The sequence below is a fragment of the Pan troglodytes genome, chromosome 11 (assembly GCF_028858775.2).
Source record: "Pan troglodytes isolate AG18354 chromosome 11, NHGRI_mPanTro3-v2.0_pri, whole genome shotgun sequence".
NCBI classification, from domain to species: domain Eukaryota; kingdom Metazoa; phylum Chordata; class Mammalia; order Primates; family Hominidae; genus Pan; species Pan troglodytes.
In genome coordinates, this window is record NC_072409.2 from 17,819,178 (window position 1) to 17,845,860 (window position 26,683).

Here is a 26,683-nt window from a genome sequence, read left to right on the forward strand (position 1 = left end):
GACTTGCTAGGCTGTCAAGCAAAAGCTTTAGAGGGCCATGACCAAGAAATAGTAAGGAACCAGAAGTTGATTAACTCATACTAAAATTACAGTCCACCCTCAAGCCGCCTCACCTTCTGATTGGATTGAAGTAATTCTCTCATTATATCTGCCTAACAGATGAAAGGGGAGCCCTCTCTGGTTCTTTTATATACTGTGTCCGGCATACAATAAAAAATACTGGACAATGCAAAGACAGAAAAATCTGACCAATACCAAAGAGAAAAAAAATGAACAATGGAAGCAGACCTTTAGGTGATCTAGATGTTAGAGTCAGCTTAGAAAGACTTGACTAAAGTTAGTATTTTCATACAATAAAGGGAAAATCAGACAGAATAGGTGAAGAGAGGCAAAATGTCAATAGAAATTGGAATCTCTAAAAAATCAAATGAACAAACTGGAACTGAAAAATACAACATGTGAATTAATAACTCATTGCATTAATCTAACTAGATTGTATACAGTGAAGACAAAGTTAGAAGACTTGAATACAGTACAATTAAAAATATCCAAACTGAAGCATTTCGAGAAAATATAATGGGAAGAACAGAGCAGGGAAGATGTGGGACACAGCCAAAAGGTTTAGCGTAAATGTAATTGGAGATCTAAAAAGAGAGGAAAGTGATACTGGATCCCAGTAATATCTGAAGAGAAAATGGCCATGAATTTTCCAAATGGATTAAAGGCATCAACCGACAGATTCAGAAAGTTCAGCAAACCCTAAGCAATATAAAAACAAAGAAAACCACATTTAGGCAAACTTAGTCAAACCATTAAAAACTAAAGCCAATTAACTTCTGATCTTAGTTTTCCTAAATGTAAGAATTAAGTGTCCTTCCTTGGAAACATTTTTTTTCCCGAACAAACAAGCAAAAAAAATCAGGACACACTAGTCTGACAAGTACAAGTGTTTTTATGAGAACAGGGTGGCAAAATATTTGAAGTCAAAAGTACCCTGGAAAAATCGGTTGAAAGTTTATTCTTTATTCAAATACTCTATAGTAAAACAAATTGATTTAGAAGAAATTTTTTTTTTTTCTTTTATGTGATCTTGTCTCTGCCTATTTGCCAGTTTTATCTTGTGGCGTTCTTTTTCTTTACATCTGTGATCCGGTCAGACTGGCTTTTATTTCTAAAACAAGGCATGTTCCCTGGTCCCAGGGTTCTCATATATGATCTTTCCTCTGCCAAGAATGGTTTTTCTAATCCACCTCTACCTCCATCCTTGACCCCTCTGCCTTATTAAATCATATTCTTCCCTCGGGTCGTCAATTAAAGGCCACTTCATTAGAAAGCATTTCCTGATGCTCTAGGCTTAATGGTAATTTCCCTATTATATGCTCTCACATATACTTGTATTTTTTCATAGCACTTTTCACAATTTGTAATTGTGTATTTATTTGTGATTCTGAGTCACATATGGCTCACTCATGAGGGCAAGAACTTTTTTTTTTTCACCATTGTATACACAATCTCTAGCATGGAGCTTTAGCATATAGTAACTACTCACTAAATTTTTATCAAATAAATGAACAAATGAATGGAAAGGCGTACAGAGGAAAGATTATTTTCAATACTGAGTAACAACAGGAATACTTCATTATACTGAGTCGATTAAAATTACTCCTTAGATCTTTTACAGTACCGAAAAGCAGTCTACATTGCTGATTCTCAGTTTTAATTTTTCTTAAGGTAATGGGGCCACTCTCTTTACTGTCACGTAAGTGCTGACCTGTCCTTTCTCTGGAGATAATTTAAGGCAAAATAATTCTTTTTCATGGTTATGGTTTCTAAAAGCAGCTAGTAGTAAGAGAAATAAATGGGTTCTTTGTTTGGAATTATAATAAAAGTGGAATCCAACGTGAAGGAGTGCAAATACTTTATTTAAAATTACAAGCTTTATATAAAACCACTCTCGTCAAGTGACTTTATTTTCAACAGTGCTGTGATAAGGTTGCCCTCTGGTGGCCACTTACTGTGTTTTCACAGTCCTATTTTCACCCCCTCTACTGTTTTTCTATACCTTGTGTTTTAGATTGAAGTAGATTTTCAAAGTTCTCTTTTTTTGTGGTAAGATATATTTGAATAAACATTTTGGAAAGCAATTTGAGAGTAAGTATGAGAAATCTTAAAAATTGTTCTTTGATCTGGTAGTTCTATTTCCAGGAATCTATTCTAAGGAAAGAATTCTAAATTCTTAAGAAGGTTATGTTCAGAGATGCTCACCAAAATGGTAGTTACAATTTTAAGAAGTTAGGCAACCCAATTTCTCACAATAGGGTATTAAGTAAATACTGTTATCTAGGCAGTATATTATTAAAAACACAGAAAACCAAATGTTGACCTTACCTTGAGCAAGTTGCTTAATCTGTTTCTTCATCTATAAATTTGATATAATAGCAGTAACTGCCTAGTGGGTTGTCGTGAAGATTAAATGCAGTACACTTGTACAGCCTTCATATAGTGCCTGGTCCATCACAAGTAATCAGTAAATGGTAACTGTTATTATGTTCTCGATAAAATGTTTTGTTTTGTTTTGTTTTTTCTGAAACGGAGTTTCACTCTTGTTGCCCAGGGTGGAGTATGGTGGCGCGATCTTGGCTTACTGCAACCTCCGCCTCCTGGGTTCAAGCAATTCTCCTGCCTCAGCCTCCCAAGTAGCTGGGATTACAGGCGCCCACCACCACGCCCGGCTAATTTTTTGTATTTTTAGTAGAGACGGGGTTTTGCCATGTTGGGCAGGCTGGTCTCGAACTCCTGACCTCAGGTGATCCGCCTGCCTCGGCCTCCTAAAGTGGTGGGATTACAGATGTGAGCCACTGTGCCTGGCTGATAAAATGTTTTAAAGAATGATATATAGCAATATGAGAAAGTGAAAGAAGCAAGGTATAAAATAACATATGCCATATAATTAGACTAGTTAAAAAACAAAAGCCAAACCCCTGTAAATGAGGAAAGATTACAAAGAGAAGTACTAAAAATCTTTTTTTTTTTTTTTTTTTTTTTTTTTTTTTTTTTTTTTTTGAGACCGAGTCTTGCTCTGTCACCCAGGCTGGAGTACATGGCACAATCTCGGCTCACTGCAACCTCTGGCTCCCGGGTTCAAGCGATTCTCCTGCTTCAGCCTCCCAAGTAGCTGGGATTACAGGCGCCAGCCATCACACGCCCAGCTAATTTTTGTATTTTTAGTAGACACGGGGTTTCACCATGGTGGCCAGGTTGATCTTGAACTCCTGACATTAGGTGATCCACCCGTCTCGGCCTCCCAAAGTCCTTGGATTACAGGCTTGAGCCACGGAGCCCAGCCTAAAAATCTTAATGAGAGATTTCCTAGGATGATTTTTTACCCCTTTCTACTCCTGTATTTTTCTAGATTTTCTTTATTAAGCACGTTTCCCTTAAAATGGAAGTGGGGGGATATTATTTTTAAAACTGGAACTTTATGTTCATATAATATACTTCCTTTGAAAATCCAATGTACCTTTATGTATTCATAGTGTCCCATGATGAGTAACTTGACCTGAGCAGCTTGACTGAGTTGACCAATCCTCTACTCCCCAATGATACTTACTTCAGAGTATCATGCTTTCGTAGTTTTTGTGCTACCTAACCAGCTTTTCCTTCTTATTTGTTCTACTACATCTTCCTCAGTTCAGCTACAAGCACTGGAGTGCCTCAGGGCTCAGAGCTTGTCAAGTTTGTCTTTGCCATTTAAACTTTCTCCCTAAGTGGTCTCATTCAGTCCCCTGGATTTAATTTGTATTTGTTTGTTTGTTTTAGCTCATTTTCCCCCTTAACCCTGGATTTAATTTAAATGCCATCTGTATATGTGCTTATTATCAGATTTGCATTTCTCCATTGATCTCCACACTCAAATATCCAACCGTCAAATATCCACTTGTTTTAATTGGCATTATATACCTAACACATCCAAAACAACTTTTTTTTCAACTTTATAAGTTAAGCCTCCTCTATCCATTTCACCAAGTTACTCAGTCCCAAAGCCTAGTAGTCATTTTTTATTTTTCTCCTTTTTCTTACTGCAAATATCCAGCTCATCAGTATATTCCATCAGCCCTATCTTCAAAACATACCCTGAATCCGACCACTGTTCATGACTTTTATTGCATCATCCTTGCCCAAGCCACTGTCATCTCTTTGAACTACTTTGGCACAGTCTCATCTGGCCTTTCAGCCTCCTCTCTTCTCTCCCTATTCTCTGATCCCCACCCCACCACAGTTAGTCTCCACATAACAACCAGAGCAATCTTTTTAAAATGTAAAACCAGATCATGTCATTTTCATGCTTAAGCCCTCCAATGGCTTCTCATCCCTTTTGGAATAAATAAAATTCAAACATCTCTCTATGGCCTATCTGGTTTTACATTTTCTGGGCCCTGCCTTTCTCTCTGACCTTATGCCCTGTTACTCTCTCCCTTGTTAACCTGGGCTCCATACTGGCCTTCTTTCAGTTTGACGGGTTAAAGCTTGCCTTTTGTTCTATAAAGAGGGTAAGGCATTTCTTCCTACAACAAAGCACATTACTGTATTTCAGATAGGTTTATATATAAATGATGAAATGGTAAAATAAATAAAGGAATAAGGAAAGGTCTTTTTGCAGGTAACAATGTATGTTTTCAATGTTTTGTCCCTGAATTTGGCTGGAAAGGAGCCCTACATTCCTTTCTTTGACTAGTTATTTTCTTGGTTATCTCTACAAAGATTTTTGAGATGCTTAGTCAAGGAGCATGAAAAAATCATCTTCAGGAAACATTCCTTTTTCTTTTGATCCACCCTTTGGCCATCTTTCAGCAATGAGAATGTGAGTTTTAGGGCAGTATTGTTATATTTTGGGGGGTTCCAGGCAGAGCATAATGAACAATGTTAAACTTCAGCTTATTTTTATGTATCATTTATCATAAAAGAAAGATTCTTAGATTTTAGATTTAAAGGAAACCTTAGATTTCATCTAGTTCAGCTTTTAAAATTTACAGATGAGGAAATTAAGACATAAAGAGAAAACATTATGTCCTATGGAATAGTCTTTCACCCTTTGAAATGCTCACATTATATTAAATCGTTAGCCAAAGAATTATTATCCCATTTTACAGATTAGAAAAGTGAAAATCAGAGAAGCTGTTTGCTTAAGGTAACTTAGTTTGTGAGAAGTTCAGCTGGAAATGAAACACAAATTTGACATTAAATCCCATACCACCTTTTTTTTTTTTTTTTTCTTGAGACAGAGTCTTGCTCTGTCGCCCAGGCTGGAGTGCAGTGGCTGATCTGGGCTCACTGCAAGCTCCACCTCCCGGATTCACGCCATTCTCCTGCCTCAGCCTCCCGAGTAGCTGGGACTACAGGCGCCCACCACTATTCCCGGCTAATTTTTTATATTTTTAGTAGAGACGGGGTTTCACCGTGTTAGCCAGGATGGTCTTGATCTCCTGATCTCGTGATCCGACCGCCTCGGCCTCCCAGAGTGCTGGGATTACAGGCGTGAGCCACCGCACCCGGCCCCATACCATTTCTTAATGCTATGTTGCCTCTCACAGAGGAGTTGTAAGCTATTAAAGAAGCAAATTCACATCATTAGTTTCTACTGTATATAGGTTTTAAACGTTATGGTCTTTATTTTTATTGTAAAAATAAATAATTATTAAATATATATGAAGTGTTTCAAATTGTTTGAGTTCTTGAAATATTTTACAATGTGTATGTGATATATTTTACAGTGTGTTATTTTACAATAAGAAAAATCAAGATAATAAAAAATAAAAGTGATGCATGTATACTAGAGATAATTTGAAGACTAGAGGGAGAAAAACTCTGAAAGGGCTATTGCCTTTCACGACTGTTGTTAACGCTTTGGTTATTTATGTCTGGCCTATCTTTAATTTATTTGTTTTCTTTCTCTATAGTTGTACTTTAGGTACATGCACCTTAAAGCAATGTAAACAGTGATGAATATTTAAGAATCAATGAATTTTATTCTTTTTTTAATTTATTTTTTTTTCTTCTGAGACAGGGTCTTGCTCTGTTTCCTGGGCTGGAGTGCAGTGGCATGATCATAGCTCACTACAGCCTCAACCTTCCAGACTCAAGCGATCCTCCCACCTCAGCCTCCTGAGTAGCTGGGACTCAGGCATGCACCACCACACCCAGCTAATTTTTGTATTTTTTGTAGAGACAGTATTTTGCCCTGTTGCCCAGGCTGGTCTCAAACTCTGGGGCTCAAGCAATCCACCTACACTGACCTCCCAAAGTGCTGGGATTACAGGTTTGAGCCCCTGTGTTGGGCTAAATTGTATACTTATACTTGCTTTCATTTTTACTTTTGAGATAGTATTGTTTACCCCGTAAGGTTATTTTTTTTTTTTACTCATTGATTTCTCATTGCAGGGTATGGCCAAAAAACAAACAGAAATAAAAAATTCTTCTGGAAAAAATATTCTGGTATAAATGGCTTAAGAGAGTAGAATTATATTGTGGTAGTCATAAACATGTGGAGTCTTATTTAGAATAGTAAAAAGCCCCAAAATAGTAAGCATGTAAGCCCAGTAGCCCTGTAGGAGTAAAGGATTACAAGTGTGTGTGTGTGTGTACACACACACACACACTTACATATATGTATTTATTTATTATTATTATTTTTGAAAAGGAGTTTCACTCTTGTTGCCCAGGCTGGAGTGCAATTGTGTGATCTCGGCTCACCACAACCTCTGCTTTCCAGATTCAAGTGATTCTCCTGTCTCATCCTTCTGAGTAGCTGGGATTACAGGCATGCACCACCACACCTGACTAATTTTGTATTTTTAATAGAGATAGGGTTTCACCATGTTGGTCAGGCTGGTCTCGAACTCTTGACCTCAGGTAATCCGCCTGCCTTGGCCTCCCAAAGTGCTGGGATTACAGGCGTGAGCCACCATGCCTGGCATATACATACATACATACATATATATATATATATGTATGTATGTATATATGTATATAAAGGGTAGCAACATGATCTTTTCTTGTCACATCAGCTATGCACAAAGGACTTATTATTGGACTGCATCTTACCCTGAACCTCCAGATTTGACTATGGAACTGTTAGCTTTTTTTTTTCCAGGTATTTTTTATATTAAAGCTTAGCACTTTATCAGAACTTTTTCTCTTAAAAATTCTTTGTATTGAACATTTTTAAAAGGGGGAGAGTAGGTAGACAGATTTCACACATAATGCAGGTTTTGACGTGTCCAACCTGAGGAACAGTTTAACTTTTAAAATTGTTTTATTTTTAGAGCAAAACTCCAGTTTCCTAGTATGTATTTTTCAGCTGTTTTTTATTGTCACAAAGATACATAGCTAAAGAGAGATCACAAGAAGATCTGAAAGAAGCCAGTACCTAAAGTGTCTACCACAGCATGAATATATACTACTTTGTTATGTGGGAAAAATATCATTAACACTATCAGGCCTTTACAATTACATGATTGAAAACGATGATATTTACATACAAGTTTGATTTAATGTTAAGTGTTCACATAAACTTTTGAAGATATCTTTCACAATAAATTTATGAAGTTTGGGGGAATTTTGCTGTAGTCAGTTAAGAATTGAGATTTACACTAGGGAGGCCTACATGGGCGCATCACTTGAGGTCAGAAGTTCGAGACCGGCCTGGCCAACATAGTGAAACCCTATCTCTACTAAAATACAAAAATTAGCCAGGCGTGGTGACATGCGCCTGTAATCCCAGGTACTTGGGAAGCTGAGGCAGGAGGATCACTTGAACCTGAAGATGGAGGTTGCAGTGAGTGGTGAGCAGAGATCATGCCACTGCACTCTAGCTTGAGCCACAGAGCGATCTCCGTCTCAAAAGAAAAAAAAAATAAAAGAATTGAGCTTTTTAACATGTAGGTTGATGACATTTTCATTCTTTTGTTTTTTTCAAGTTTTGCTTCAGTTGTGAGACCATTTTATTTCACAGCCTTATTCTCTCTCCCCTTTTAAAAATATTTCTGCTAGTAAGGAAAAGAAATCAAGACTTTTACGAATAGTTTTAGCATTGAACTGTAGTTAGCTTACTTTGTAAAATGTCATTATCTTCCTAGATTTCTATGTAGAGTTTACTCACTAATTTCCATAATAGTAGTTCTGAGTGTCCCTTTGAATCTTCCTGGCCCCATAAGGAAGGAATGTAAATTATGCTACACTTTCTCATTTTGTATTTTCAAATGTTATGCTGCTTCCATGTCTGTAGAACATCCTTACTAATAGAGTGCCAAGGGAGTATTATTAGAAAACCTAACTTTGTTTCGTTTTTTTCTTTTCTTTATTAATTGTTTTTATTTTTACTTTAAATTTTTAAATATATAAAACTATGGAGAATAATATAGCAAATACCCATACACTCACACCCAGAATTATTAATAATAAAGATTAACATTTTGACATTTTGCTTCATATTTATATATATATGTATATAGTTACATCTTTGAAATAGAAAATTTCAATAAAGTTGAGGTCCTCTTTTCCTCCCTAGTCCTGTTTTACCCCCCTCCCTCCACAGAGACAAGCAGAGTATAAAATTCCCCTATACCCTCGCAATCCACATTTTAATTTTTACCTCATGTTTATATCCATCTGGTTAGTGTACTCTGTATCCATTTGCTTAGTGGGCTTAGTGTGGTTTTTAAATTTTAGTAAGTATTCTCTTTCTGTATGTGTTATTCCCCAATTTGCTTTTCAACCAACGTTCTTTTTAAGATTTAGGCTGGGTGGCTAATCTAATGGCTCACGCCTGTAATCCCAAAACTTTGGGAGGCCGACGCAGGAGAATCGCTGGAGGCTGAGAGTTCAGTATCAGCCTGGGCAACACAGTGAAATCCTGTCTCATAAAATAATTTAAAAATTAGCCGGGTGTAATGGCATGCTCCTGTAGTCCCAGCCACTTGGGAGGCCCCATCTCTAAAAAAAAAAAAAAAAAAAGATTTGTGCATGTTCATGCATGTATGATTAGTTCACTTATGAAAATGCCACAATTTATCTATTCTTCTATTAATATGTATTTGGATTGTTTTTATTTTCTCCTTGGCGTATAGTTGCTACTTTTGGTATGTAATCAGATCAACCAGCAAGGGTTTATTGAGCCACTAATCTTGTATCCCACCTTTCCCTAAGGAGCTTACAATCTAGTAGGGGACACAATTCATAGACATGGGCAGTATAGAAATCAGGTGGGGTAGAAATTAACTCTATCCAATCCCTATTAGTTTTTCTTTTTCTTATGATCTTTTTGTTGCAGGCATGATTTTTGAAAGTTACTTGGCTTTCAAGGTAAATCTTTAACTTTTAAAAATAATTTGCTTCTTTTAGGTGCTTGTTTAAACTGCCAGGAAAATAGCAAAGGAAATCACTGTGAAGAATGTAAAGAAGGATTTTATCAGAGTCCTGATGCCACTAAAGAATGTCTTCGCTGCCCTTGTTCAGCAGTGACATCTACAGGCACCTGCTCTATAAGTAAGGCCTTTCTCTAACTTTTCATTTTAGAGGGAAAAAAAAAAATCAGTTATCAATAGGTATAAGTTGCATTGATGAATAAAGTTCTGGATGCTATAGGTGAAAGGGAGTTATAAAAACAGCAAAAGTTTTCCTTTCCAGGAATTTATAATCTAATCCAAATATATATATGTGAATGAGACTTAAAGTGTCTAAAAACCTGCATAATGAGTTAATGCAGGAACTTCAAGACTGAGCAACTTTTGCTCACCTATTTCAAGGTAACATTTACTAATTAGTTCCTCCTAGATACCGAATAATGTTGACTAATTGCAATCTAATAAATATAGTTGACTCATTTAATCCTGATATATATATTAGTTATCTATTGCTAAATAACCGATTACCCTAAAATTTAGTGGCTTAAAACAGTAAGCATTCATTATTTCACATATTTTCTACTAGGACTTTCGAAGCAGCTTAGCTGGGTGGTGCTGGTTTGAATTTTTTCCTTTCTTTCTTTCTTTCTTTCTTTCTTCCTTCCTTCCTTCCTTCCGTCCTTCCTTCTTTTTCTTTCTTTCTTTCTTTCTTTCCTTCCTTCCTTCTTTCTTTTCTTTCTTTCTTTCCTTTCTTTTCTCCCTGTCTGTTTAAATAATAGCTTTGTTGAGCTGTAATTCACATTTCATACAATTTAAGATGCAAAATTCAGTTTTTTTAGTACATAGTCTCAAAGTTTTGCAACCATGACCACAATCAATTTTAGAAATTTTCATCACCTCCCCCAACAAAAGGACCTAAAAAACAATCCTATAATCATTAGCAATTACTCCCTTTTCCTCTGGCCTTAGGCAACCACTAACCTACTTTTTCTGCTCTATGGATTTGCCCATTCTGAACATTTCATACAAATGAAGTCATACAATACATGGCCTTGTGTGTCTGGCTTTTTTCACTTAGCATAGTATTTTCAGTTCATTCATGTTATAATATGTCTCAATACTTCATTCCTTTTTGTTACTAAATAATATATTATTGTGTTATACCCCATTTCATTGCTCTCTTCATCAATTGATAGACATTTGTGTTGTTTCCACTTTTTAGCTATTACAAATAATGCTGCTGTGAACATTTGTATACATGTTTTTGTATGTACATATATTTTCATTTATCTTCAGTGTATACCTAGGAGTGGAATTCCTGGGTCCTGTAGTAACTATGTTTATCCTCTTGAGGAACTGTCAGACTGTTTTCCAAAATGAGTACACCATTTTGCATTCTCATTCTCACCAACCCTGTATGTAGGTTCCAAATTTTCCACAGCTTCACCAACACTTACTATCCGCCTTTATATAATTATAGCCATCCTAGTAGATATGAAGTGTGGTATTCCACTGTGGTTTTAAGTTGCATGTTCCTGATGGCTAGTTATGTGCTTATTGTTCATTCATATATTTAGAGAAATGTCTGTTCAGATCCTTTGCACATTTAAAATTTGGATTATTTATCTTGTTATCATTGAGTTGAAATAATTCTTTATATATTCTAGATACAAGTCCCTTAACAGATATATGATTTATAAATATTTTTTCTATTTTGTGGTTTAATTTTTTGCTTTCTTGATGGTGACCTTCTTAGCAAGGCCCAATTCAAATGTTACCTGCTTCATGAAGACTTTTCTATACCTCCCAGTAGGAAATTATCCTGTCCCTCAAGCTCTCGTACTGCAGTGCAATATCATGTATTTATGTATAGTGGATGCACCAAGAGGGAATAATTACTTTGCCTGGAGTGGGGGAATATCAGCAATGGCTTCAGAGAGGATGTGACATAAAAGCTGAGTCTCGTGATGGGAGTCTGCATTTAGCAGGTAGACAGGAGAAGGAAGGACATTTCAGATAAAAATATCAGTAGGAACAATGGTACAGAAATCTTAAAACAGCTTATTTGATCAAGAAACTACTTAAGAATGGCAGAAACAAAGTATAAGGCAGAAGGAGTGAAACATCTGGCAGCACATTGAATGTCATATTTGAGGTCCAGTTGATCTGCCCATGACAGGCATGAAAGGCTTTCACAAACCTTAATTTCAGTCCTTCAGTCATTTCCTCAGGAATTCTTTAGATTATTGTTGCTATAGTTGTTGAAGTACAAAAATGCTGTAAAATATGGTACTGTTGTAAGCTGTAACTTCATTGAGAACAAGGAATATATGCCTTTTCACTAAGAATTTTTTTCCTGCATATTATTGTTTGCATGGGTTATGAATAATTCAGCTGCCACCTTTTATTGCTGAAAGTAACCTAAGTATTTCTGGTTTAATTCCTTTATTTGAAATATGGAAAGCTGAGGCCCAGAGTTTAGTAACTTAGTTGAGATCACACTACCCACTAGGATTGTAAGTGGTAAGTTAGAATTCTTTATCAGTTGCACACTCTGGGAATATACTAAAACCATTGAATTGTATACTTTTAATGGTTGAATGTTACGGTATATAAATTATATCTCAGAGCCATTTTAAAAAGTAAAAGTGAAAGATGAAAGGAATTCATTTTTCTTAAAGAGCATCAGAAATATGATTCATTGCCACAAGTTCCATGACCACTGTAAAGTATTCCTGCTATAATAACATTAGTCTGTGTTTAGATAACAGGGTGATCCTGTTAGTGTAATTATAATAGTAAATTCTAAGGAAAGAACTAATCTATCTAGCAGATTTAAAAGATGACTTGTTAATTATTAAAAATTATTTATTAAATATAATTAAGAATCCAGAATTGAAATCCTATGAAGAATAAAAAGGAAACAGATAGGTATGAGTTGTTATGTTCCTACTGCCTAAAGTGAAATTACTCAGTAGATATATATTGAACACATGCTGTGTTTTAGGCACTGTGCTAAACATTGGCGATAAAGACAGAAAAATGTCAAATAGCTCATAGTTTAATGGGAGAAACACACAAGTAACTAGGTAATTACAATTTCAAATGACATGTGTTACAGTTAAGCATAGACTAACCCTATCCCAAACTGAGCGAATCAAGGAAAACTTCTGTGCTTCTGAGAAGAAGTAATACCTGAGTTAATTCCTACAGATTGAATTTGCTAACTGAACTAGAAAGAGAGAGACAAGAGGATGTCCCATGCAGAGAAAGTAGTATGTACAAAACCTCAGAGAGAAGAAAGCAGGCAGTATTTGGGTATTTGGGAGTTCTTTTAAGCCATTTAATGTGCCTGAACCTTAGGGGGTGGTGGAGTGTGAAGTGAAGAGAGAAAAGTTGAGAGAAGTAGGCAGAGGTCAGATTATGAAAAGTACTAAAAATTCGATTACATTTTCACTTAATCCTGAAGGAGTTAGGGAACCATTGAAGAGATTTCTCTAGAGAAGTAACATATTCTTATTTACTTTGAAGTTCAAAGTGAATGTAGGGGTGCATTGTGATAAAAAGAACCATGAGGAAGTAGCTACAATAATCTAGGTGAGAAATGATGAAGGCTTAATCTAAGATCACTCCAGTGGGAATGGAAAGAGACATCTGTGGATTGGAAAGACTTTAATCAGGTACAATTAATATGAATTGATAACTGCTTAGAAGGGACATAGGGAGGAAGAGGATTGAGAGATGATTCTCAGTGTTTTGGCTTATGCAAGTGGGTAGATGTTGGTACCATTCACTGAGATCTAGGGAACATTGGAGGAAGACAGGACTCAGGAAGGGAAGATACTGAGGACAGCATTGTACATGTTAAGTTTGAGATGTTTGTGGATCCAGGTGTACAGGAAGTTAGTATATAGTTTGGAATTTAGGACAGAGATGTAGACTAGAGATACACATACACATATTGGAATTGTTGGTGATGTCAGTGGATGAGGCCACCCATGGAAAATGAGCAGAGAAGAGAAAGAAACCAAGAATAGAAGTCTGCGGAGTACTCACATTTAAGTTTGGGAGGGATGGAGGAAGTTTTTGTTAAAACAATATTTTATCCAATCTGTCATCTATAAAAAGAAGGGAATAACACAATTATGAGAGTGCCAACCCATCATAATCATTCAGACTCCTTATGTAAGCCTATTTATTTTGCTCTCTACGTGAATAGGTTCTCTGGATGGCCCCATCATTCCTACAATAAGCTGGAAAATTAGTAAATAGATTATAGATTATTAGTTTAATTAATTAATAGAGATTATTATATGTCTCTAGAGAGGAGACAGTAGGGAAGGTTTATAAAAAACCAATTAGAAACAGGGTCTCATCATGTTGCCCAGGCTGGTCTCAAACTCCTGGGCTCAAGCAATCCTTCCACCTTGGCCTCCAAAGTTCTGGGATTATAAATCTTTTTAAGGACTAGTAGTTGTTTTGCATTTTTAATTGTAGCTTCAGACTGTACTAAACTATTTTGGCATTCTCTCTTTTAGAATCGAGTGAATTGGAACCTGAATGTGACCAGTGTAAAGATGGTTACATAGGCCCGAACTGCAATAAATGTGAAAATGGCTATTACAATTTTGACAGCATCTGTAGAAAGTGCCAATGTCACGGCCATGTGGACCCAGTTAAAACTCCAAAGATTTGTAAGCCCGAGAGTGGTGAGTGCATCAACTGCCTCCATAACACCACTGGGTTTTGGTGTGAGAACTGCCTAGAAGGTTATATTCACGACCTCGAGGGAAATTGCATCAAGAAAGGTAAAACTTCACCTAAGTGATTGTAAATTTAATATCTAAAACTAGCAGTGAAAAATGGAAGGCTTTGTAAAACCTTCTAACGCTACCAGAGGAGTTTCTGGAAATAGATTTTGATAGATATTTGCCTAAAGAGGTTTCCTTCCATTCCTGCTGCTCTTCTGACACTCCACAGTCAACTCCAGAAATTTGAGGACCAAGACAAAATCATTGCGACAGTGAGACAAAATGTTCTCACATTTTTCTCTTCATCTATTTTTATTTTTATGTTAATAATTTAAGAATCCTATCATTTCTTTTATTCTTTGCTTCCTTTATTCTCATCACTTTGAGGGATCCTCAAAGGTCTTTTGAAGTAGGGACATCTAATCTGGTTAGAAGTTCCAGCTGAGAAGCTGGAGTTCATTCTAGCATCTGTCCTAACTTTGGGCCTAAGTTTCCCCATGTACAATGGAGGAAATAATAATATTCCTTTTGATTTTTAAAAGCAAAAGTTATCCACATGGCAAAATATTTCTTATAGGAAAGCTCAGTAATTAAAATTAATGATTATGAATTCAGGATGAGTTAGGATATTGAGGGCTTATTAGGTCACAGAGAGATTGGACCATGCTGTTCTACAAACCACTCTTTGATATTCTTAACATGCTGAACACGAGGCTGATGAACAGTTGGTCTATGGCAACTGTCATCTTTCTGCCATTTTCTTGATATCTTTATACTGTAGTGATCAAGGCAAAAAGATTCAGATTGAACCCTATTACTAGCTAGAGATCCTGCTACTCAGTTCTCTTACCTATTTGGGAGGCACACTTTGTCCATAGTTAGCTGACAGAACTGATGATTTTTCTTATTAGCTAATAGGTAATATATATAAACTTTGCCTCTTTTTAGAATAAATTGATATGGCTTTCATGGTGAAGAATTATAATAATAATAGTAATACTTTTATTGAGTACCTACTATATGCCAAGCACTGTAAGCATTAAATGTGATAATGCTGTGTAGTATATTATTTCATTTAATCCTTCCCAAGAACTCGGCAAAGTTGATGTTATTATTCACATTTTACAGATAAGGAAACTGAGCTTTAAAAATATTTACTTATCTATAGCCACACACTTCTATTTGATTCCAAAGCCTTTAGTCCTTCCACCAAACTATGCTGCCATTAGAAATACAAAGTATAATACCTAAATTATAAAGTAGCTGTAATCTACACAAAGGAAGAATTCCTACACATGGAATTAAGGAAAGCTGTTTTCTCTCTTGGCTGATGGCAGCCTCAGACATTTAAAATTTGTTTTTCAGACATAACTAGAGGTATAGTTTTCCCTACACCTCCTTTGCAGATAATTATTTTACCTTTATGAAATGCCATCAGACTTGTTAGACTTATTTTTGTTCAAATGATTGCCATATGTCCCTGTTACTTTTAACTATGTGATTTAGAGCTCAGTAGTGACAAATTTACTGCCTTTGCAGGAATTTGTATGATTTTATCTAAGAGTAAATAAGAATGGAAAACTCCAACACTGGTATTTTCCCAAAGATTTTTTTTTTTTTTTTTTTTGAGACAGAGTCTCGCTCTGTCACCCAGGCTGGAGTGCAGTGGCATGATCTCAGCTCACTGCAATCTCCGCCTCCCAGGTTCAAACAGTTCTCTGCCTCAGCCTCTCGAGTAGCTGGGATTACAGGCACCCGCCACCACGCCCAGCTAATTTTTTGTATTTTCAGTAGAGACAGGTTTCACCATCTTGGCCAGGCTGGTCTTGAACTCCTGACCTCGTGATCCACCCTCCTCGGCCACCCAAAGTGCTGGGATTACAGGTGTGAGCCACCACGCCCGGCCCAAAGATTTTAATGTAGATATTATACATATTGGAAAACAGCCATAGATGTAATAATCTAGCTTTCTAGACCCTGATTCTTACCCTTATCACTATATTTCTTTAACCATTATTTTTAACTTGCATTACCTTAAAGCAGAATATCATGTCAACATCCTACATCAACATTCACTCCCATGCGTATTTCTTTTATTGTTTCTCAAAACTAGATAATTTTGTCTTTTACATTTCATTCTCTGTTTTTATTTTCAGAAGTTATTCTTCCAACACCTGAAGGTTCTACCATTTTGGTTTCCAATGCCTCTTTGACCACATCAGTGCCCACCCCTGTTATAAATAGTACTTTTACCCCTACAACCCTGCAGACTATCTTTTCAGTAAGCACTTCTGAAAACAGCACTTCAGCTTTAGCTGATGTATCATGGACCCAATTTAACATCATCATTTTGACAGTCATCATCATTGTTGTGGTGCTGCTAATGGGATTTGTGGGGGCTGTGTATATGTACCGCGAGTACCAAAACCGGAAACTCAATGCCCCCTTTTGGACCATCGAGCTGAAAGAAGACAATATCAGTTTCAGCAGCTACCATGACAGCATTCCCAATGCAGATGTTTCGGGATTGTTGGAAGATGATGGCAATGAAGTGGCTCCCAATGGGCAGCTGACCCTGACGACGCCCATACATAACTACAAAGCCTAAGGAGCTAGAACTGTTCTGAATTGTTAAACCACAGTGCTTGCTAAGACAGTGTCAGCCCCTGGGCCAGACAAAGCCTGGCTAGAGTTTGCTGAGAAAGCAAAGGCAAATAGTGCATCTGAAATTTTCAGGTACAAATTTGTAATGCGCTTAGCCTATCTATTGCTCTTAGTTTTCCCATGAAGATCTGAAGCGTTCACTGTCATTAGGACTTGAAGTAAAGTATATTTTTGTACCAAACCTCATGGGAGTATGGAAAGGCTGAACCCCATAGTGCAGCCCAAAACCACTTTGACCTCCAGATAGACTCCTGGGGAAGCGTTCACCAAGCCAGTGGTAACAAGATGATGGATGTGGAGGGGGAAAAGACTGCTGGAAGACTTCATCTCCATTCCTGAAACATTTTTTTTAAAACAGGGTCAGGGATTATATTCATTTTACTATACAAAAGGACATCATTGAGGAAAAGCTTGTTTCTAGGCTGTATCACAATAAATAATCTTGATCGTTTCTAGAACAGGGGTAGAAAAGTCCCAAGATCTTCAGAAGGGCTTGGTTTTTTCCTCCCAGGATTCTTGCTCAGTGATGAGTTGAAAGCACAGGATAAGCTTCTAAGGGAGGAAGGCAGCATTGGGGAGCAGGAGGCTGATGGTCCTCCTCAGGGTCTCAGTGTAAATGATAAATTGTCTAAAAATAAGGAATATTCCTGCCTCTAGAGAAATAAGGTGTACATAGTTAATGTAGCATATCTGGTCGACGTTGTATTTGTATCTATTTGTAAAAAAAAAATCGTCATATTTTATCATCTGGAATTTATTTGTACAGCAGTTAATGGTGTTGTAAAAAGAAAAATATGGGGATTGCTTAAAATACTGTAAAATAGATGGCAATATTGCTAGAGCTGGGACTCTGGTGAGCATCCGTCATTTTTAGTCCTTCTTGAGGACATTGCTGAAATTTATAAGAGGTCGAATGTTTCTAATCTTTCTTTCCTTTCTCAGTCTAAAAGTAGAGTTATATGCTCTTTGACTTACTATGATTCAAGCAATAGATTTTGAAGTCAGTAATCGTTAAGCTGGGACATAGGATGCATTCTCCAAAAACATTAATCTAATTAGACATTAGCCACCCTATATATTTTACATAGATTAATATAAAACATATCCTCATTAAAAATGTTTTTCTTGAATGTAAAAGATAGTCTTCCAAAGGATAGAAACATTTTAGTTCCAAGAGAAAAGCCATCATATTACTTGGGATCTGTAGTTTTCATGCCTATGAAATATTTATAATCCTCCCTCACCCCAAATAAAAAATCTCCTACATGTGAACATAGCCTGTCACTCATTTGCCATGAGGTATGTGCCATCTCCCTGCAGTGCTATAGTTCTCCCATTGTCTTCCTGTCTGGTCAATGAGCAGCTTTGTAGATGGGTGTGTCTAGTTAGTTCTTGCTTTTTGATGCAGTTTTTTCCTAGAGGCCAACTACTGTTGCTCTCATTTATTATGATATTGACATTTTGGGTTAAGCAAGGTGGGTGGGAAAGGTGGTCAGATGTCAAATATAACTTATTAGGAGGAACAGTGAACTGTGAAGTGGTTAGAAAAAAAATAAAAACTTCTTATTAGATTAGACCTAGGAAATCCAAGCTGACCCCTTTGCCTAACTTCCCTAGAGAAAAACCTAGAACTTGGTCATCCCTTTATAGGAGACCCCTAAGTTGTTCTCAGGGTTTGGAGATGATGTTCTGGAGGGAGTACAAGCAAATAATCTACTTCTGGTAATCTGAGGGTGCTTTGCGTATTTGGCCATTGCTCAGAAGAATAGAGGTTACATTATATTACATTATATGAAAATTATTTAGTTTTTCTATAGCCCTTTGTAGTTTGCAAAGCACTTTTCCATATGTGTGTCCTCTCTTCCACACCATAGCCCCCTGAGGAAGTAATTGTTGTCACCATTTTATAGATGAAAAGGCTGAGGCACAGAGGAGCTAAATATCTTGTTCAAGGCTATACAATGTGTGTGATTATTAGGCTTGGAATCAGGGCTTCTAATTCTAAAAGCACATGTTTTTTCAACTATATGCAGAAATTGCCTAGCCATGGACACAAGAAAGCTGGGAGGAAGAGTTCTACTTGTGGATGTTTTTAATTTTTTTTAAATATCAGGAGCAATCCAGGGCCATACAGCTATGAAGCACTTAGTGAAAAGAACACAAGAAGATTTACTATCTGAAGTTAGTATTAGTGATTAGAAAACAAAACTGCCAGTTTGTGCTTCATTAAGGTGAACTCATCTCTCCAAGCAGGGAGGGAAAATTTGCTTTCCCTAGCAGTTGCTGCATATGTGTGTACAGACTGCACAATTCTAAGAAATTGTGCAAAATGGCATACCTGTCTTTCTCCCAGATACACCGCCCCCCGCCCCCCCAAAAAAGGTCAGGATTAAAGGTGGTGAGAAGTGAACATTTATTAAACAGAAGTTAAACCAATGGAGAGAAAGGAGGTTTGTTGGAGTCTAAGAGGATTTTGACCATGTAGAAATTCCTTGAAACAGACCTTAAAAGGTATTGAAAAATTGAATCACAAAGAAAGTTTATCTTTAAATACTTGTTAATGGCTCCTAGATCATGGTTATAATTTTTCTCAATGGGAAAAAAAGTCTTAAAATTTGTTTTAAATAATATCCTCTAATGTCTCTAGCTTTTTGATTCAGGAAATAATTTGCTTTAAAATATAAATCAATCAGAAAGTGATCTACCACTGAAATCATTCTAGGAAACTAGCATGGGATGCACTGCACAATGTTCTTTCCTCTAAAGGCATGGGCCCCATAAACTGTGGCATCTGGCAGCAGGATGCCATCAGTCCTTTAGAAAGCCTAATTTTGGGCCGGGTGCGGCGGCTCACGCCTGTAATCCCAGCACTTTGGGAGGCCGAGGCGGGTGGATCACAAGGTCAGGAGTTCGAGACCAGCCTGGTCAACATGGCGAAATCCCGTCTCTACTAAAAACACAAAAATTAGCCGGGTGTACGTGCCTGTAGTCTCAGCTACTTGGGAGGCTGAGGCAGGAGAATCACTTGAACCTGGGAGGCAGAGGTTACAGTGAGCCGAGATGGCGCCATTTCACTCCAGCCTGGGCGACAGAGCAAGACTCTGTCTCAAAAAAAGGGAAGAAAAAGAAAGCCTAATATTGGGAGAATGTTTGTGTAAGGATTGGAAATGTGTTTATTTTTAAATAAGATAGCACTGATGTGAATCTTATTTGGAAATTACAGATACTGCCATTAAGCGATGCTTTTATCTTCATTAATTCATTTTGGTAAGCGCCTATGCATTTCTGATGGTTAGGTGCCCTAGGTAGTGTTAAGTATGTCCGTGTCCTCCCTTACTCCCCTCTCGCTCCCTCTACCCTCTATCCCCTAGGGTTCTTTTATTAATGGAATTTCTCCAGTTATAGAGAAAAAAAACGACATTTGAAAACTAAAGCTCATTTATATTAATACTAAGGTCCTGTGGGCCTAGTGCGTTACTCTTCCCAGTGATACCTAGATTTTAAGAGTAGAGAACAGAGGAAACATGGGATGAGAGGAGAGAGGTTTTTTAGACAACATTTGTAGACACCTCAAATTATATCACTGTTCTCTAGCGCCAGTATTCCCAGGTAAATTGACCATTAAAGCAATACTCACTGACCTACTAGTTTATTTTGGTCAGCTGAGTACCATCAGGATATTTAGCCCTTTAACTGCCGTTTTGGGAGTAGAAAACTAAAGCAACAATACTTCCTCTTGACAGCTTTGATTGGAACGGGGTTATTAGATCATTCACCTTGGTCCTACACTTTTTAGGATGCTTGGTGAACATAACACCACTTATAATGAACATCCCTGGTTCCTATATTTTGGGCTATGTGGGTAGGAATTGAATTTCCACGTCTCAAGGCAAGCTCTCTGACAAAAAGTTCAGAGAAGTAAAAAGCAACCCAGTGTAACCTATTACAGCAAGAAAAGCATTTCTGGCTTCATCCACAAAGAACCTTTGGTCTGTTATACTCTTCTTGATAGTAAGGAGTTTGGGAGCTAAAATAAATTTGGCGTGTGCAGGGGAGTAAGGGAAGGTTAGTGCATTTTTCTGTTTAACCCTGAGCCAGTGTCTATGCCAAAGGGAAAGGCAGGAAGAATACACTCATACATCTGAAGAAGTCAAATAATATCAAACGGGCTAAAGGTTATGGATCATTAAAATGTCAGTGGTTGAATGATGTTTGCTCAAAGGCAATTTGGGAATCTTTCTTGTTACTTAGGCATACGCAATAACTGCAGCAGCAGCCCTAGAAAGTAAGCCCAGGGCTTCAGATCTAAGTTAGTCCAAAAGCTAAATGATTTAAAGTCAAGTTGTAATGCTAGGCATAAGCACTCTATAATACATTAAATTATAGGCCGAGCAATTAGGGAATGTTTCTGAAACATTAAACTTGTATTTATGTCACTAAAATTCTAACACAAACTTAAAAAATGTGTCTCATACATATGCTGTACTAGGCTTCATCATGCATTTCTAAATTTGTGTATGATTTGAATATATGAAAGAATTTATACAAGAGTGTTATTTAAAATTATTAAAAATAAATGTATATAATTTGTACCTATTGTAGATTTGTTGTTTACTTTTTTGTGTGGTCAGAGTTGTTTCATGTCTTCAAATACATGCCAAGGATCATTTATTTTCAGGCCACTTCATAAAAATCTTTGAACTCTTCATTTATTGGCCATGTATTTTGTTTAAGTTCATTTAAAGAATGTTTTCTACTTGGGGGGAAAAAAATCCATGAAGAAGATTCCCTCTCTTAGAGGAAAACAAAACCTGAGAAGAAAATATATTAACATATATTTTTGTTTGTGCTTTTGCCTATTCCCTCTGACATCCGTCGGATTTTATAGAGAAAACTTGCTCGCTTTGGATTTCTTTGTCACACATATAAAGAATTTCCTTTCTTTGGTAGAAATCTGAAGAGAAACCATATTCTACCTGTTTATTAAGTAACTTGTAATGAGAATACATCTTTTAATATTTTAAGCTACTCTTGAAGAACCTGTATTTTGACAAAGCTAGATGGTGTTTAATGGGATGCCATCTGAGAGATTCCTTTATTTGAAAAAAAAGAAAAAGTCAGGCATTTCTTTGTGCTGAGAGCTTTATAAACTTAAACTGTTTTATTCAACTTCAGTTGGTTAACATTTAAATTTTTAAACTCTATTTTTTCTTTTCTAGCCACACAAGAAAACAGGTTTTATCACTTTATAATAACACCTTATGTTTATACATGTGGTTCTGTGATGTATATGAATTGGGTATTAAGGGAAAAGAATAAGCATGGCAGAAATCTAAACAAATTACAGTTTCAAGAGAAAGTATATATATACAAACAAGTAAGGACATTTGCGAGGTTGCATTATCAAAACTGGTTGTATTCATTTTCCATAGGAGTATAAAACATCTATGTTTTAAAAAAATTCCACATGCTCCATTATAATTAAGTCAGTAACTTCAAAGTAACAGTGTGCTTACTTATATTTTAAAAGTTAAGCTGAATTGGCCGGGCGCGGTGGCTCACGCTTGTAATCCCAGCACTTTGGGAGGCCGAGGCGGGTGGATCACGAGGTCAGGAGATCGAGACCATCCTGGCTAACACGGTGAAACCCCGTCTCTACTAAAAATACAAAAAAATTAGCCGGGTGTGGTGGTGGGCGCCTGTAGTCCCAGCTACTCGGGAGGCTGAGGCAGGAGAATGGCGTGAACCCGGGAGGCAGAGCTTGCAGTGAGCCGAGATTGCGCCACTGCACTCCCGCCTCGGCCACAGAGCGAGACTTCGTCTCAAAAAAAAAAAAAAAAAAAAAAAAAAAAAAAATTAAGCTGAATTAAAAACGTTTTTCATGAGATGATAGCATTAGTAGTGTTGACAGGCTGAAAATCAACATTCTATCTAAATCAATGTTAAAATTGCAGTTTTACCTATAAGTTAGTCTTTCAAGGCAATTTTATGAGGAATTATTGTAGTAATTGTACAGGCTTTCTAGTACTTCCGTGTACAAAATGAAAGCCATCAGACAATGTTAAATTTACAATGTGCTGCTTGTTTGTATTAATAATAAGTAGATTTTAAACCTTGTCTGTTGAATGGAACACTGCACTTCAAACAGTTGCAAAAGAAAACAGGCAAAATGTTTTCTTTGTATGTAATAAGAGTAGGTTTGGGTAATAAAAGAAGTATTTGGGAGGAAATCTTCTTTTGTGGTTTCCTTTGTGTTGTCAGATAAACTGCTGAAATTGTATATGTCAGTATTGGTTCTTTCAATCTTTGACCCAAAGAAGGAAAAGTCTCAGCTCTTGCCACGTTAATTACTATTCCAATTCAACCATGTTAAACTCATACAATTTCCTACATATGCCAGGTTATGTGATGTCTTCCTCCCTTTGCTGGTACTGTTTCCCCTACCTATAATATCCTTGAGAATGCTCATTCATTCTTTGCAAACCTTTGATAAAGGAAAGTTGATCAATTCTTAAATATGTACCTCCATTTTGCCTAATGAATACTTCTACTACTGCACATATTTTATTATAAATACTTGTTAGTTTGTGCCTTCCCCAGTGAACTCTGTATTCCTTGAAATCAGGAGCGTTTATTCTTCTGCCTCTGGCATCTGGCATGTTGCTGGTACATCGTGGGTGCTCAGTAAGTGATGGTTTATGTACAAAAGGTAGTTGACAATACAAGAGTTGGTATGTGAACTTATTTGTTGAAGTATGGCAACAAAACTTCTATTCAGTGGATAGGATAATATTTCTTATTCAAGAGAGGTGTCAATTTTACATAGGCTTCAGAGGTTCTGAGAAACCCTTGAAATTTCATGCCGTTTTGTTTATTGATGCAATTGTGTTTCTTTTTTTCTGGAGAGAAGACCCATACTTTAATCATTGTCTCAAAAGGATCCATGATCGGCCTGGCGCAGTGGCTCACGCCTGTAATCCCAGCATTTTGGGAGACCGAGATGGGTGGATCACCTGAGGTCAGGAGTTCAAGACCAGCCTGGCCAACATGGTGAAACCCCATCTCTACTAAAATACAAAATTAAGCCAGGCATGGTGGCGGGTGCCTGTGATCTCACTTACTCAGGGGGCTGAGGCAGGAAAATTGCTTGAACCTGGGAGGCGGAGTTTGCAGTGAGCCGAGTTTGTGCCAGTGCACTCCAGCCTGGGTGACAGAGCAAGACTCTGTCTCCAAAAAAAAAAAAAAAAAAAAAAAAAAAAAAAAGATACATGATCCCCAAAGGATAAACAAATAATTGAAGGATTATTACTTCATTTTTCAGCAATCAAAATCCTCCCACTGAATGCAAATTGGCACAATTGGTAAATTGGTCTTTATTTCAGGAAGTCCACTTCTAGGAAATCTTCATAAGGAAATGACCTAAAAAGCAGAGACTTCACAGAATTTTTTTTCAGACTGGAGTATAAAGTTTCAAAACTTGGGAATAAGTTCTAGATGTTCAAGAACAGAGATGTAGCCTGGCACGGTGGCTCACACCTGTAATCCCAGTACTTTGGGAGGCTGAGGCGGGTGGATCATTTGAGGTCAGGAGTTCGAGACTAGCCTGACCAACATGGCGAAACCCCGTCTCTACTAAAAATACAAAAATTAGCCAAGTCTGGTGGCACATGCTTGTAATCCCAGCTACTTGGGAGGCTGAGGCAGGAGAATGGCTCGAACCTGGGAGGTGGAGGTTGCAGTGAGCCGAGATCGTGCCATTGCACTCCCGACTGGGAGACAGAGTGAGATTCCTTCTCAAAAAAAAAAAAAAAAAAAAGAATATAGATGTAGTTTAGTGCATATACTTGATGAGATAACATACAGTCACTAAGAGGGATTAGGGAGAATTATTAAAAACTGAATCAAAGTTAAATGAAGAAAAATGGTTTGTTTCGAAGATGTGCATGTAATTTCACTCCTGGTATATAGTTTAGAGAAACTCATATATGTGCACCAGAAGCTGCATTTCAAATTCTTCACTGCAGCATTATTTATTATAGCAAAATAATTGGAAACAGTCCAAATGTCTGTCAGTAGAAGAACTGTGTTCTATCCATATACTTTGAACAGAATTTTATGCAGCCGTGGAAAATGAATGAATTACAGCTATATACATCAATGTGGATGAATCACAAAAACAATGTTGAGCAAAAAAAAAGTAAGTCATAGAGGCCAAGTATGTAATCCCAGCACTTTGGAAGGCCGAGGTGGGCAGATCACTTGAGGTAAGGAGTTCGAGACCAGCCTGGCCAACATGGTGAAACCCCATCTCTACTAAAAATACCAAGATTAGCCAGGCGTGGTGGCAGGCACCTGCAATCCCAGCTACTCGGGAGGCTGAGGCAGGAGAATCGCTTGAACCTGGAAGGCAGAGGTTGCAGTGAGCCGAGATCATGCCACTGCACTCCAGCCTGGGTGACAGAGTGAGACTCTGTCTCAAAAAAAAAAAAAAAAAAAAAAGAAAAATTAGAATTTTGAACTGAATGAAAATGAAACAACATTTCAAAATTGTGGAATGCAGCTAAAGCAGTATTTAGAGAAAAGCTCGGAGTACTAAATGTCTGTATTAGAAAAAAGATTTCAAATTAATGACGTAAGCTTCTATCTTAAAAAGCTAGAAAACGAAGAGCAAAATAAACCCAAAGTATGCAGTTAGGAAATAACAAAGACAAGAGCAAAAATAAAATAGAAAACATAAAATAAAAAACGGAGCTAAAAGCTAGATCTTTGAGAAATTCAATAAAATTTATAGACTTCCAGACAGATAGATGATCAGAAAAATTAAGAAAACACACACACACACACAGAAACAGTACCAGGAATGAGAGAGGGGAAATCACTATACATCCCATAAATATTAAAAGGATAATAAAGGGGCCAGGCATGATGGCTCATGCCTGTAATCCCAGCACGTTGGGTGACCGAGGTGGGGGGATCACTTGAGGTCAGCAGTTTGAGAGACCAGCCTGGCCAACATGGTGAAACTCCGACTCTCCTAAAAAAATACAAAAATTAGCCAGGCATAGCACCTGTAGTCTCCCAGCTAAACGAGAGTCTGAGGAATGAGAATTCGCTTGAACCTGGGTGGCCGAGGTTGCAGTGAGCCGAGATTGCGCCACTTCACTCCAGTCTGGGTGACAGAACAGAGCAAGACCCCATCTAAAAAAAAGGATAATAAAGGAAGTTTATGCCAACGAATTTGATGACTTACGTGAAATGTCCATATTCCTTCAAAGACACAAAGCATGCTCACTCAAAAAGAAATAGATAACCTAAGTAGCCATGTTACCTTTATTTAATTTAATTTGTAGTTAAAAACTATTTGTTTATTTATTTATTTATTTTTGAGATGGAGTCTTGCTCTGTCGCCCAGGCTGGAGTGCAATGGTGCAATCTCAGCTCCCTGCAACCTCTGCCTCCTGGGTTCAAGCAATTCTCCTGCCTCAGCCTCCCAAGTAGTAGGATTACAGGTGCGCGCCACAGTGCCTGGCTAATTTTTGTACTTTTTGTAGTAGAGACGGGGTTTCACCATGCTTGCCAGGCTGGTCTCGAACTCCTGACCTCGTAATCTGCCCTCCTTGGCCTACCAAAGTGTTGGGATTACAGTCATGAGCCACACCGTACCTGGCCTGTAGTTAAAAACCTTTCACAGGCTATGTGTAGTGGCTCACACTGTAATACCAGCACACCGAGAGGCCAAGGCAAGAGGACTGCTTGAGCCCAGGAGTTTGAGGCCAGCCTGGGCAAGAAAGTGAGACCCCGTCTGTACAAAAAAAAAAAGAAAAAAAGAAAAATTAGCCATGTGTGCTGGTATATGCCTGTAGTCCC

General features: G+C 37.4%; 1 protein-coding gene across 1 annotated transcript in view; it reads left to right on the forward strand.

The window, feature by feature from the left end:
- Nucleotides 1-21,415, forward strand: part of MEGF9 (multiple EGF like domains 9) — a 113,971-nt gene extending 92,556 nt beyond the window's left edge. Inside the window, exons 4-6 of the mRNA XM_520222.9 lie at nucleotides 9,400-9,543; nucleotides 13,940-14,209; nucleotides 16,309-21,415. Coding sequence (XP_520222.6) covers nucleotides 9,400-9,543; nucleotides 13,940-14,209; nucleotides 16,309-16,760 — 866 coding nt within the window. The 3' untranslated portion in view covers nucleotides 16,761-21,415. The remainder of the gene's footprint in view (nucleotides 1-9,399; nucleotides 9,544-13,939; nucleotides 14,210-16,308) is intronic.
- Nucleotides 21,416-26,683: the final 5,268 nt, after the last annotated feature.